Source organism: Pongo pygmaeus, chromosome 23, assembly GCF_028885625.2.
Source record: "Pongo pygmaeus isolate AG05252 chromosome 23, NHGRI_mPonPyg2-v2.0_pri, whole genome shotgun sequence".
In the NCBI taxonomy this organism is placed as follows: Eukaryota; Metazoa; Chordata; class Mammalia; order Primates; family Hominidae; genus Pongo; species Pongo pygmaeus.
In genome coordinates, this window is record NC_085931.1 from 38,841,856 (window position 1) to 38,855,211 (window position 13,356).

Here is a 13,356-nt window from a genome sequence, read left to right on the forward strand (position 1 = left end):
GCCCAACAGAAACCAGGAAGAAAAACAGAGATTTAAAAGATGGAATTCAAGAACCCATTAAGTCAAGGATGCTCTGCCTACCTAGAGCTGCCAGGAACTCGTGGCATCCCGGGAGCCGCCACAGCTGGACGCTGATGGAGACCTGAATGGGAGCTGATGCCAAGTCCTGCTCCTTCTCGCCAGCCTGGAGCTGAACCAGCACCTGGTGGAGCTGAGGAAGGGGAGACAGCGTGAGCACCCTGTGTCTCCTTCCCCTCCAGCCCACCTCAAGACTCGACCCATTATTCTTATGTCACCTGTCACTGACATCGCTAATGACCCTCTCACGAGTGTAGCATTTAAGACTCTTTTTCAGGTGCATTCATACCTACTGTCCTGCCGTCCTCTCTGTGGGAAGCTCATGGGGCAGTGGGGCAAGAGGCTGTGTGGCCTCCTGGGGCCGGGTTCTGCTTCCAGCCTTGTGTCTTCCCTCAGGCATGGGAGAGCCTCACAGGAGAGGCCATGGAGAGAAGGGGTGAGTTAGGGGACCAGCCACCTCCCACTTTCTTAAGTCATCTTTAGGACCTTGAGGTGGATGGCGAAGAGGAACCTGGTTACATCTTAGAGCCTCACAGCTCGAGGAATTACCCACATGGCCCACTCAAGTGTCCATTTCCTTTCAGATTTCAGGGTCTGTGGCCTCTCCTCAGGGGTCTGTGTGTGGGTTCACAGAGTGTCACTCACTTAAAGCTGGTTCTGCCCCTGCTGTTCTGGTGGACCTTAGGAGGTCAAATCAAGGACACAAGAAGGGTGGAGCAGGAAGAGGGGAGGCAGAGCAGAGAAGGGGACAGGCCGCCGGATCCAGCAGCAGTGGGCACCGGCCTGGAGCACCGCAGCCCGTGTGGCTCCATTTGACAGCACGTGCACCCCGAGCTCAGAGCCTGCCCAGGGGAACTCGGGGGTGGGTGGGTTGAGGGGCTCACCTGACAACAGTTGCTACTTAAAGTAGTACTCACCATTCCAACCATATTTTTAACAGCCTTCGGCCAGCAGATTATAAGAAAAAGAAAGAAAGAGAGAAAGAAGAGAGTTTAGACTCAAGCACAGGCTGTTATGCAACATGAGCTGATCACTGTTTAGGAAGCGCCACACCAGGCCTGCGGCTCTGACTGGGAGGGGAGAGGAGCAAGAGTCAGCAGGGGACACACAGGAGAACGGACAGCCACACCCAGGCCAGCCGCGTGCGGATCCAGGGGCTCAGGGGCAGCATCAGCCAGGCCTCCCTTCCCAGCCAGTAGAGGCTTGGGAGGGAAAGAGCACAGCGGGCGTTTATAGCCAGCTCAGGAAACCAAAGTTCCTGGTTCCTGAGTGACCCAGGAAAGGTCCACCAGCTGCCACCACTGGGGGCAGCCTCGGGACATGTCCCTAGGGCCCGACAGCGTATCAGGCAGAAAGTCCCTGTGCTCCCATCAAAAGCAAGAAATTAAGCAACTGGCTTTTTGGCCTCTCAGCACAGCCTCGCAAATGGAGTATAATTTTGGCTTTCAGATTTTGTAGAACACAGACCTCTAGACCGCCTGGGTTCAGGATGCTTTAATATGCAATGTTCTGGAAATGTCTTCCTGATGCTATTCAACGAGCAGGCGTAATACACTTATTACAAAATGAGCAGGGACTCAGCCAAGGGGACAGGTCACTGTTGGTTCTAAGTTCCAAATCCAGGTGGAAACAGCCCCAGGTAGCACTCAGCATTTCAGAGGCTAATAGTAGATGGAGCAGCTTTATTTCTCCATAGAAATATTTCCACTTCAGTAAAATTTGCTGGCAAATATCTCTAATAACAACATATATTACTTTTTCAAATTGTTACACTCCAAAATGGCCAGAAAAAGCAGCTCTGTGCTCTTCAAGGGCTGCTCCAGCCTCCAGAAGTGCTCCCACAGCTGTCCCTCAGGGGCTTGGTCCAGACCCTCACTGGCCAGAACGCAGTGGTACAGCATGGGTACTGAGAAGCTCCCAGGCCAAGCTGCAAAGGACCTACATGATGCTAAGAACTGGAACCCTCCGAACTCCTGAACTAGATCTGTATTTTCCTAAAAGAAAGCGCATCTGCTAAGCAGTATCTTGCATTAGAGTTGCTCCTGTGTTCACTGCTTTGTCTTGGTGACTATCTTGTTTCAGGCATGGCTAAGTACTTTGATCAAAGAAGTGTGGGAACACCTGCAGCCGTCCTGGTGGGCTGGCCCCACACCTGGTGGCTTGGGGAGGGTGGCTGTAACACTTGTCAATCAGCTGAAAAAGTTGGTGGTGAGCAGGACAAGTTTCAGGAGACCACCGAGTGGAGATTTCAGGAAATGTCCTGAGACCACAGGTGACAGGGGCCCCATAAGCATCCTCTGAAGGCCCTGGATGCTCAGCACATATGAGAACACTATGCAAACCTGCCCCTCTGTGCCCCCCTGAGTCAAGCACCCAGCTTCACCCTGGGGTTGTCCGCACAGCTTCATCAGGGCCACAGCTGCCCATGACAATACCAATAGCAGCCAGTGTCTGCCGGCACGACCTCCCATCATCCTGGTAAGGGGCAGTGCCGCTGGCACGGATGCCTTGGCATCATAAATGGAAACAGCAGGTAAACAGCACTTGCCAGGGAGGGCTATTCTCTTACTCCCGGCCCTCACCTTCTCCTTCGAATCACAAAGGCGGTGAGACTGCATTCACTTACAGGTTCCTATTTAGGGCCAAGTTGCTCTGCCTTTCCAAATCAGCATGGGCCTCAGGCCCTGGCTCAGCCCTCCAGGCTCGACTTACCCGGCTGATGAGCTGCTCGCCCGTCTCGGAGGCAGTGATGAGTTTGCAAAGGGCTTGGAGGGCATTATTGGGCAGGCCTAGACCAAGAAAAAAGGGTAGAAGTTATTCAGAAGGGCCTCTGCACCCAAAAGCCTGCCACCTTCCCAGGGGAAAGAACCCTAAATCCTTGGCATCGGTGGCATTTTTCAGAAGCTCAGCACAGCTAGACATGTATGTCTGTGTATGACTTGGAAAAGGACAGCGTGGTCTCCCAGGAAGGTGGGTGGAAGTGGGGTGAGTCCTGACCCTGCCACAGTCCTCTAGGCATGGCCGCACTCCCAGGACCCAGGCAGCACCACCCCGAGTCAAGCACCCAGCTTCACCCTGGGGTTGGCCGCACAGCTTCACCGGGGCCACAGCTGCTGATGACAATGGCAGTAGTGGCCAGTGTCTGCTGGCACGACCTCCCATCATCCCAGGAAGGGGCAGCGCCAGCGGGGCACAGATGCCTGCCATCACAGATGGAAACAGCAGGTAAATGGCACTTGTTTCCTCCAGGTGTGGAGATGCTTGTGTCTGGGACCTCCTGCCATTTCTCAGGACACCATCCTGCTCCTAGCTGGGAGATTCAGCATCCTCATGAATGCGGGGCCCAAGGCCACCAACTGTTCCACCTGCTGTCAGCCAGGCCTGTTGCCCCAGCCCTATACCCACAGCTCACCCAGCAGGGACTGGAGTGTGCTGCTGCACTGCTGGAGCCGGTCGCCCGGGTCGGAGGTTGGGAAGAAGACAGCCGCTGGCAGGCCGCTGGTTGGGGGGTCCAGCCGGAAGCCCACAGCGGTGAGGAGGGCCTGCCAGCCAGGGATGCCACCCACTTTGTTCTCCACACTCTGCTGGGATGTGTACATGGCATTGCGCTGCCCATTCTGGATGCGCTGCAGGGACTTCTCCACCTGGGGGGGAATTGGGGGTGAGTCAGAGACCCAGGCCAGCCCTGGTTTCCATCCGCATGGCTTTGAGGGTACACAAAGCCCCGGGGTGAAGCAAGGCTGACTGCTGCAACCCCACATAGCCCCTGTGGCCAGGCCTGAGGATGTGACACTGGGGCACTGACTAGGCATCTTGCAGGGGAGGGCACAGAAGGGAAGGATTTTACAATCAGAGCCCTCGAGGGCTGGTACAACAGAAGGATTCTGTCCCTCCCCTAAACCAACTCCTTCCACACTCTCCACAGACAGTAAAGCAATGCGTCCGAACACACAGGTCAGGGGCCTGCCTCAACCATGTAATGGCTCCTGTCCACTAGGATAAACCCTCAGGCCCTTCAGGAACCCCCTCACTGCCCACAGCCCAGCCCCATCATGGGGTCTTGGCTGGCAATGCCCTTCTTCCCCATTCTTCCCACTCAGCTTTGGTCCCTCCGCACTGGCCTCTGGAGCCTATACCTCCCTCCACCGGGAAGTGCCCTCCTGTCATCCAGGGCCTGAACAGGTGTCTGGCACTTCTATGCTGAAGTCACCCAAGTCACTGCTGCATGAACCACATGAGTGAGTGTTTTAACAGTAGTGCAGGGCCTCAAGGCTAAGTGGCGGCAGCTGAGAGGCGTGGTGGCTCACGTCTATAATCCTAACACGTTGGGAGACCAAGACGGGCAGATCACTTGAGTCCAGGAGTTCAAGACAAGCCAGAGCAACAAAGCGAGACCCCAGCTCTATACCCCGCCCCCCAAAAAAACACCAACAAACAGTAGTGCAAACAGCTTTCATCGGGCCTCCCTGGGCCTCTCTCTAGTGGAAACCCCTGTCCACTCTGGGATGTTGGGTGCCCTATGAGGCACATGTGCCCTCACCGGAGGGGCATGAGTGGTCCAAGATGTCACCTGAGGTTTTTTTTTTTTTACAGTAAACACTGGGATGCTGGAGCTCAGGCATCCCAGACAGGAGGAGTGTGTACTCACACCAGCCAGGAGGAAACAAGCCTGCCTGAGAGGACAGACGATCAGCCCTGGCTGTCCCTCGGGAGCGGGGGGCCTCCAAGGCACACTGCCTACTGGGTCAAGGAGTATCCAGGAGGAGTTAGAAGGTAGGGGCTGGGGAACTTGACCCATGGCCCCCACACCCACCCCAGGAGATAATACCAAGGAAAAAGAGGAAACCCTTAAGTGGGCCTGAGGGGCCTCAAGGCCATGTAGGGGCAGCTGAGAGGCCTGGCCTGGGAGGAGGTGGCTAATGAGTAGAGAAGGCAGTTCCACTTCCCCAAAAAAGCAGTGTGCAGTGGCAGCAAGGATGGAGCGACTTCGGGGGTGACGGGACCTGAGAACCGAAAGGCTCCAGACAGTTTCCAGATACAGGGTAACAATGGAGAGGGCCTCCCAGCACCCTGGGTGTTGGCCTCCTCGAGCCAACTGGGGGCACGCTGGGGGCTTGCTGGTCAAGTGTTCACATTACTGATTACTTTCAGGCCTGAGGACACCCTAAGCTTAAGAAATGTGTGTGACTCTATCCTCAGAAGTACATGTAGAGCTACCACGCCCAGGCCCAGGTGCCAGGGGTCTAGAGGGCCCTGTTCAGGCCCAACCCATGGGCAAGAAGTTTGCACAGCCCAGGAGACATGCTCACTCCCAGGCCTGCATCGACACTGCCCCCGGTCCTCCATCTTAACCATGGACAGAGCCAGGCTGTGCAGCAACCAGCCTGCAAGGAGGCCCTGGGGTCCGTGGCAAATTTGGAAGGAGCTTGGCTGTGGCATAACTGTTCACCCACACTGCATGGGCCCCAGGCTGGCACTGGGCTAGGAAGATGTGGGGTGGGCCAGGGCTGGTCTTTCTGGCACAGCACTCTAAATGATTTGAAATGGCCTTCCAGGTTGTTCCCGAGGTAGAAGGATGAAACAAGTTTGATGTCACTGCTTCTTGACTCAATTGATAACTTTTTTACACATGTAGCTGTGGGTCTTCCATTTGTGCTCTCACCTGGGCTCCACAGATGTTGGGGCAGGCTGATCAAGGGCATGATCAGACTTGGACTCATTAGGGGCAGACTGGTATCATCTGGTGGTAAAATAGGACTCTGCGCCAAGGACTCGCATTTTCTCAAATCCTCACGATAACCTCGAAATGTTCAACTTTTATCACCCTTTCCAGATGAGAACACTGAGGCTTGGAGAGCCAAAGTGACTTGCCCAAAGCCACATGGCCTGGAAGCTGCTAGGGTGTGGGTTAGTGTCGTCAGCTGCCCTTCCCCCAGGGTCCTGGCGAGTACTGCTACAGCCACCTGTATGGCACCACACACCATGCCCACCCCTCAGGCCAGTGGGCTCATCCCGGGGACGTCTGCAGAAGCACCCTGGGGATACTGCCCACTTTGTGCATCACGCTTTGCTGGGACACGGGTCTCCCAGCAGGCTTATCCCAGGGAGGTCTGTGGAAGCCGGTCAGTGCCATCCTGGACACGGCCCCAGTCATGAAAGTCCTCTCCAACTGCTCACATCCCAATGTAGGGAAACCCTTGCCTTCCCCTTCTCGCACAGCACTGCCAGCTCTCGTTGAGTGGAGGGCGCCCGACCCCCTTACCAGGTGCAGCAGCACTCGCAGGGCATCCCGCGCACGCTCCGGGTGCTGCAGGATCTCTGTGAGGGCCTGGCCGATGAGTGATGAGGGGCTGTTCAGCTTAACGTCACTCCCGATGAGCATGAACCCTGCAGAGAGCAAAGGACGGCACCTCAGCAGGGCAGCTGGAGACCCCCAGCCCCACCCCGGCTTCTAGGGCTCACTTATGCCTCGAGGTTAACCCAGCAGAAAGAGCAGGGCCTGGCAGGGGAGCAGCTCACAGGCTGGCCTGGGGCATCTGACTCACTGGACAGTGATGTGGCACCCTTTTGTCCCCTTCCTTTTAAGAATCAATATTGTTTAGCTGTTCAGGTTAGTGGGGCCTGCTATTTTGCAGAAAGGAGCCGAGGGAAGTGCAGTGGGAAAACCTGCCTTGTTTTCTCTGAAATTCATCTTTGTCCATCCTTAGGCCTTTAGGGGGGAACACGCCAGGAGAGGGGAGGTGTGCTCATCTCCTCCTTGCCATGGGGGCCATGGGGAGGCGGGGAGCATCTACTCCTCCAGTTCTAAACCAGCAAACCGAGTTCGGCTGGGAAAGACTTTCCACACTCCCTTCCGAAACAGGGCCTGGGGGAGCAGGTTCTCAAGCCCACGGGCAACTTTAGGACCAACCTGCCCCCAAATCATGTAGGGAAAGGGTTTTCTAAGAGAATGAGCTGTTTTTAAAGGTAACAAGAAAGCATCACTAAAAATGGTTTTATCCAGAACAAAGTTGTGACTTATCTATCAACAAAACTAAACAAACAAAGACCCTTTTCAAAATGCCATGCCCGTAAGCACACTGGGCAAACCTGCAGAGACAGGAAAGGGGCTGGGTCCCCACAAGCCCTGCAGTAGGTTTTGTGGGATGCTGTGGGGCCCAAAGCCCCTTCTGACTGCAAGGAGCAGGTCGCACAGGACTTGTATGATGAGGACAATAATGGAAACCACAGGGGTCACCTCTACTTTCTGCATCTCCTAAGAGCAGGAGGAGAAGCAAGTGAGCAGCCCTCTGTGCCTGCCTGTGCATGCTTCGCCTGGCAGAACCAAGGGACGGCCGTGAGGTGACTAGGCAGGGCAGAGTATGTGCCTGTTGGACCAATTAAATGCCTCTTTTCAGCCACATGAAGAAACAGGAACAATTCTATTTTGTTTTTTGAATAGCTCTGTGAAAAATACTACAGTTGTGTTTGTAAAGTAAGCAAAATGTTTCCATCTTTCAACAGCATGACCCATCCGCCTGGCACCAGCACCTGGGGCTGCCAGGCAGCCACCCCTGCAGCTGTGTTGACAGGGCCTGGCAGAGGGACTGACCCACCTTTGGAAAATGACACCAGCAATATCAGGATGTGTCAACTGGATTTATGTTAAGAAAATAGGATTTTTGGCGTTCCTCTGTTTCCCAAAGTTTGAGACACTTTCAGACACTCTGCTTTGCGGTTGTGGCCGATGTTACCCATGGGTGGGACTTTTGCTTTGCTCTAGATTTTTGTAATACCCTGGGGAGTTTCAGGGGCCAATGCTGAGAGAAGACCACAGGCTGACGCATCATGAGGTATGTTGGTAAAACAGTCCCGGCTGGCCGAGAGGCCACTGAGGGAACAGGCCCAGGGTTTGGTTTGTACTCTGTGAGTCTTGGCCTGGCAGGGTCTCCTGCACAGCAGAGCCCTCTGAGTGGGACCCCAGGGGAAGGAGGTTGTTGCCTGGAGCTGAGAGGCAGCTCTGTATTCAGGAGGGGTGCCTGCCTTCCCATCTCCCCTGTCACCAGATGTCACAGAAACATTCTCTCTTTACTCCCTAGACCCTCTGGGCAGGTCCACTAAGAGCATGTATTCTAGAACATGCAAGGCCTGAAGCTTCACAAGATACTCAGTACACTCCTTACAGATCCTCTCAAATGTGGACCGGGTGGTGTCATCGCACCACCATCATCCCCTTGTTACCCCTGAGAACACAGCTTCAGAGAGGGTAAGTAACCTATCTCAGGCCACACAGCCAGGACAGGGAGCTAGATCGATCCTAAGTCTTTCTACCACACACTCCTTTCCACAGTCATGGGTTAAATGAGGGTGCCATGGAATGGGTCATCCAGTGTACACTGACATCAGGAGGAGTTTCACATTCATACTCTCATGGCAAATGGTTCTGTTGCTCCATGGTCCAAAGATGATCTTAATAGTAGGAAAAACTCATTTGGTAGAAAAAAGACTCAGCACACAGGCTCTCTCCCTGAGTCTTCTATGGCTGGCCCTGCCCTGCCTTCCCCTCCCCAACCCCACTTGCAGAATAAAGTCGGGGGGCTGTGAGGACTGAGCCCCAGGCCTTGACAGGCACCCGCAGCCGGCCGAACTCCCACCTGCCCAGTTGGAGGGGTGCGAGAAGGCCTTGCTGCTCTGCACCACCTTCATGGCCTCCCCCAAGGCGGCGCTGGCTTTCAGGCCGTTCAGCAGGGATGAGTAGAAGGCATGGATGAACATCTTAGAAGCAGCCACTGGCACAGGCCACAGAGACACGAGGACACACTGAGCGCCGGCAGCCAGGAAGGCCCTTGTCAGCGCGATGACCCCATCGGCTGTGACTTTGCTGTTGGACTCCTGGGAGGAGCCAAGCACCACCAGCTTCACAGGCAGCTGCAGGTCCAGGACGTCGGCGGCGGTAAGCAGCAGCTCCTGCAGGGGCGGGCAGTCCGAGATGCTCTCCCCATCACTGGCATCGTCCTGCACCCGCAAGGACTCAGGGATTGTGTAGGGGTGGCCGAAGGAGCTCTTGCTGCTGGCAGGGTTGCCGTCCATGCTGGGCGTAAGGACCAAGGCCGACAGCTTCCAGGAGATGTGGGTGGCAAAGTGGACACATTCAGCCTGGGTCAGGGCACTCATGACCCTCTCCTTGGTGGCCACACTGCCCACTAGGGGCTGGCAGCCCAGCAGCTCGGACACCATGTAGGCCTCTTCCTCGGCCGATGGCATGGGCCCCCATAGCCACCTGTCCATCACGGCCGATGGTAGCTTGGGGTTGCCGATGACAGCCGCCATGGATGTGGAGCTGGAGTATGTGGGCGGGTTCTTCCGTAAGTGAGACTAGGAGGGGAGGGGACAAAGCAGACCACCCGTCAGACAGAACAGCCAGGCTGCCCGGCAGTGGTCGGCCGAGCACAGGGACGGCCAGCTCTCTGTTGGTTGAGCTTGAATCCACCTGTTTCCCCAGTCACCACATTCACTCTTATTTTTCAACATCTTTTTTGACACAGGTGCCTAACTTACTGAGAATCATGCCTGCTGTGATGCGCCCTTGAAAATCATCAGGACTGGATGGTAGGGGTCCTGAGAGGATTGGGGGAGGAGGCCCTGATATGACAGAGTGGACAGAGGCTGTGGAACCCAGGATGGCCAGCCTGCTCCACAATCCTCATCCCTACAGACCTTCCTGTGTGGCTCCTAAATAAGAGGAAACCCACTCCTGATAAGTCAGGAGCTTTGAAGAGTGATTTTGTTTAAATGGTGCAAACAAGCAAGCCAATCTTGGGGAGACAGGGCTAAACTAAGTCCTTTAAGAAGCTCTACATACTGACAAGATTCTAGTTCCCTTCCACCTTATATGCTGCAAAGTAAAAAGTATCACTGAATGAGAAAATCAGCATAAAGAAGCCCAATAATGTCTGCCTGAGTTTCCCCTATGATGACTTTTGGTACTTTTTGGGGAAACATTAAGTATGAAGTTATTTCAAAATAATTTTTTGGTGCCTCTGCTTGGTGATGCCTTAAACTCTGGGTAAGAGAAACACCAGGTGCCTGTCAGGAGATGGCCTCTTCCAGGTTTCTAGTTAGGCTACAAACAGCTAGCTGGCTGTTGTCATCAAAATAAAAGCTTTCTGAAGGTGGAGGCATCTGATACCCAGAGTGCTGCTATCAGCCGGCACGGTGGGCCGCTGGGTGGCAGGAGCGTCAAGAAGGCCAGCTCGCTTCCTATCTGGGATTCAGAATCAGCCATGGAAACTTGAGAGACCTAGAGAAAATAACTTCTTTCACTTTGAACTGATTCTTTGCTTCATAAGAAAAGTATTATCCAGCCACAAAAATGGTCAAAATTCAGATCTACAAAAACCTGTCAGGCAGAAACTGACCCCACTTAGGCCACGCCAATGAGCAAGTCATCAAAGCAGCCAAGACAGGTCCTGTGGGGGCCACCCATGCACAGGGCCCAGCCTAGGTTCCTAACCCCGCCTATGCTTTCCACCACCGTAAAGAGGCCCATCTAGGTAAGACCTGTCCTGCCTGCCATGGGGTATTAGGGCAGATGGGGTCTGAGGGCTCTGAGAGCAGCTGGCAGCTCAAGGGCATCCGGAGTTGGAGGATGGAGCAATCCAGGCCCTTGTGGTAAAGACAGTCCTGCAGCCGGGCAGGCAGGGATTCTGCAAGTGGAGTGCAAGGCGGGTGTGGAGCCCTGTGGGACCGTGGAGGGGTCAGAGGGAAGCCAGGATTTTGGGGTATCTGAGAGTTTGGAGAAGGGGAAGAAGATTAAAGCTTGTTTCAAAAGTTTCTAATCAGGTGGGCAGGGCCAAGGGTGGCTGTGGGGTGAGACCCATGACTCAGAGTGGCCCACTGTTACTCTCTTGATTTTGGGGCATTTTTTTTCCAAATTGATTATTCTTGCTGAATGAGACCTGAGTCCTTGACTGTCCCCTTAAAGCCACTTGACTTGTTTTCAGTTCCACTGGCCTGTCGAGGTGTTTTCCACTCAACTCCACTCTTGCTTGTCTGCCCTCCCTGCCTGGGGCCCAGCCAGCAGTCAGCTCAAGGGCCAGGTGAATTGGGTGGCTGTGCTCTGCCCACTGGGCATCGTGTGGATGGTGGGTGACCAGCCCCCTCAGGTGCTCAGTCAGGCCTCAAGCCTCGCTGTGTACCTCAGAGCAGCTCAGTACCCTGATGTCACAGCAAAGAAACTTAGACATGACACAAATTGGCTTCCTAAGGCAGCAAAGAATGGCCAGGGGTCATGAGGGCCGTGCCCCGCTTTTGGACAGACCTACTCTAAAGTCACGCTACCTGCGTGCAAATCATAAAATCAACACTTTTGAGGAGATCACAGCTATGTCTTAGTAACACAGCCCAGTCCGACCAGATAGACGGTGCCTCGTGACCCAAGAACAAGCCCCCAGCCCCCCACCGTGTGTGAGCCTTACCTTGGACTGCACACTGAGGGAGCGGATGGAAGGGACAGCAAGGAGGCCGAAGCGCTCGTAGAGGTACTCGTTGGAGGAGCTTCCCTTCAGGAGGGCGAAAGGAATGAGGTAGAGCTCCCCCTCCAGAACCAGGATGAGCTGCCGGTGCCGGCCCACGGGGCCACTGGAGTGCATCAGGCCCTATGGAGCAAGCACGGAGAGGCTGACATGGGTGGCCCAGCAGGCAGGGGTTTCAGGCACCAGGACAACCCTAAGCCCTAGCCTGGATGACACAAGCACGAGCAGGTGAGGCCTGTGGGTGTGTGGGGCGCCATGGGGTGTGGGGTGCCATGGGGCATGGGCCGAGTTGCAGCCCTGCAGGAGTGGCACCAACTGGCATGCTCGCTTGTGGACTGGCAAGGGCTGGCCTGGCAGCATCCATCTGCCTCACAGTCCTGAGAAGGTTAGAGGACAGTTTCTTGAAGTTCACACGAACCTGAAGTGGGTAGGAGACCGGTCTGTACCACACAGGCACCCTGAGAAGGGGTGGGAATGGCCCCTCTCAAAACAAGATCTGTTTTCCATTTCAATGGACAAGAGGCTAGAAAATCACAGTGAGGACGGGAGGTCTGGGGGTTGGCATGACAGCCCCTGTAGAAGGGGACGGGCTGGATTCCAGGACCTTTTGTGACCTCCTCTGAGAAAGAGTGGCCCCTTGGCTCTGGGCTTGGGAGGTGCTGTCCCCACTTGTTCCCTCTGGGGATGTCAGGGGACCCAATGCATGCATGACTGCCATCCCTCTTGAAAGGCCGAGCATGAGGACTCGAGGCAGGGTGCGCACGGGGCTACAGCAGACACAGGCTCATTCCCGTTCATTGCAGAACAAGGCAAAGGCCACGGGCATCTTAATGAGAGCAGCAGGCAACAATCCTGGAAGCTGGGTCCACACAGATTGAGGTGAACAAAGAGGTGGCGTGGAAGCTGCTGCTGCAGCCCAGAGCCCGCCAAGAAGGTCCCAGGTCCACAGAGCCCGCGCAACACTGGGTACCAGGGGCGGGGCTGGCTTGCCCCCCAACCCCATCTGCTGAGGAGTGGCTGACAAGCGGACACCCACCAGGGTGCCACTCGCTTGTGCCTGGGGAAGCAAATGTGCTCGCTTGACCCATCTGATGTGCTGCCGTGGGCACTTGACTGAGAGTGGCAGGGCACTAGGCTAACCCAAAGTGACACATGCCTGGCGGGACATTCAGTCTCTGTAAACCCCTATGTTTTTTTTTTTCTTTCTTTTAAAAAAATTTCTAGCTCCATCTGGCAAAAGCAGAAATATAAATTATTAGGCCAATTTGTTTTTCGTTTGTTTGCTGTAAGAGCTACAGTATGGGCCAGGCACGGTGGCTCACACCTGTAATCCCAGCACTTTGGGAGCCCAGGGTGGGAGGATTATCTGAGGTCAGGAGTGCAACATGGTGAAACTCAATCTCTACTAAAAATCCAAAATAACCGGGTGTGGTGGCATGCACCTGTAGTCCCAGCTACTCAGGAGGCTGAGGCAGGAGAATCACTTGAACCCAGGAGGCGAAGATTGTAGTGGGCCAAGATTATACCAGTGTACTCCAGCCTGGGGGACAGAGCGAGACTGTCCCTCAAAAACAACAACAACAAAAGAGCTACAGTATTTCCCAAGAGGAGGTAAATTAATCACTGTTCAATTGTGCAACCTAGACAGGAAGAAGTAGGGGTGTGTCAAAGTGACCCTGACACTGTCTGTGGATGAGCTCTGGGTTAGCACAGGGAGGAGAAAGAACTGTAGGCACCTGGGCCCCATGGCCTGCCATGGGCCACA

At 54.9% G+C, this 13,356-nt stretch overlaps 1 protein-coding gene and 1 long non-coding RNA gene across 5 annotated transcripts in view; one reads left to right on the plus strand and one right to left on the minus strand.

The window, feature by feature from the left end:
* Nucleotides 1-13,356, minus strand: part of TTC28 (tetratricopeptide repeat domain 28) — a 740,175-nt gene that overhangs the window by 11,760 nt on the left and 715,059 nt on the right. For 2 of the 4 annotated variants that reach the window (XM_054470478.2, XM_054470480.2), the window contains 7 exons: nt 11,535-11,714; nt 8,712-9,432; nt 6,341-6,465; nt 3,491-3,722; nt 2,791-2,867; nt 996-1,019; nt 82-211 (listed from right to left, as the gene is read on the minus strand). In XM_054470478.2, coding sequence (XP_054326453.2) covers nt 82-211; nt 996-1,019; nt 2,791-2,867; nt 3,491-3,722; nt 6,341-6,465; nt 8,712-9,432; nt 11,535-11,714 — 1,489 coding nt within the window. The remainder of the gene's footprint in view (nt 1-81; nt 212-995; nt 1,020-2,790; nt 2,868-3,490; nt 3,723-6,340; nt 6,466-8,711; nt 9,433-11,534; nt 11,715-13,356) is intronic. The other 2 variants (XM_054470479.2, XM_054470481.2) reach the window with 1 other exon arrangement.
* Nucleotides 8,877-9,969, plus strand: LOC134739228 (uncharacterized). Its single transcript, XR_010125834.1, has 2 exons — nt 8,877-9,010; nt 9,603-9,969. It is a non-coding gene; the product is annotated as an uncharacterized LOC134739228 (long non-coding RNA).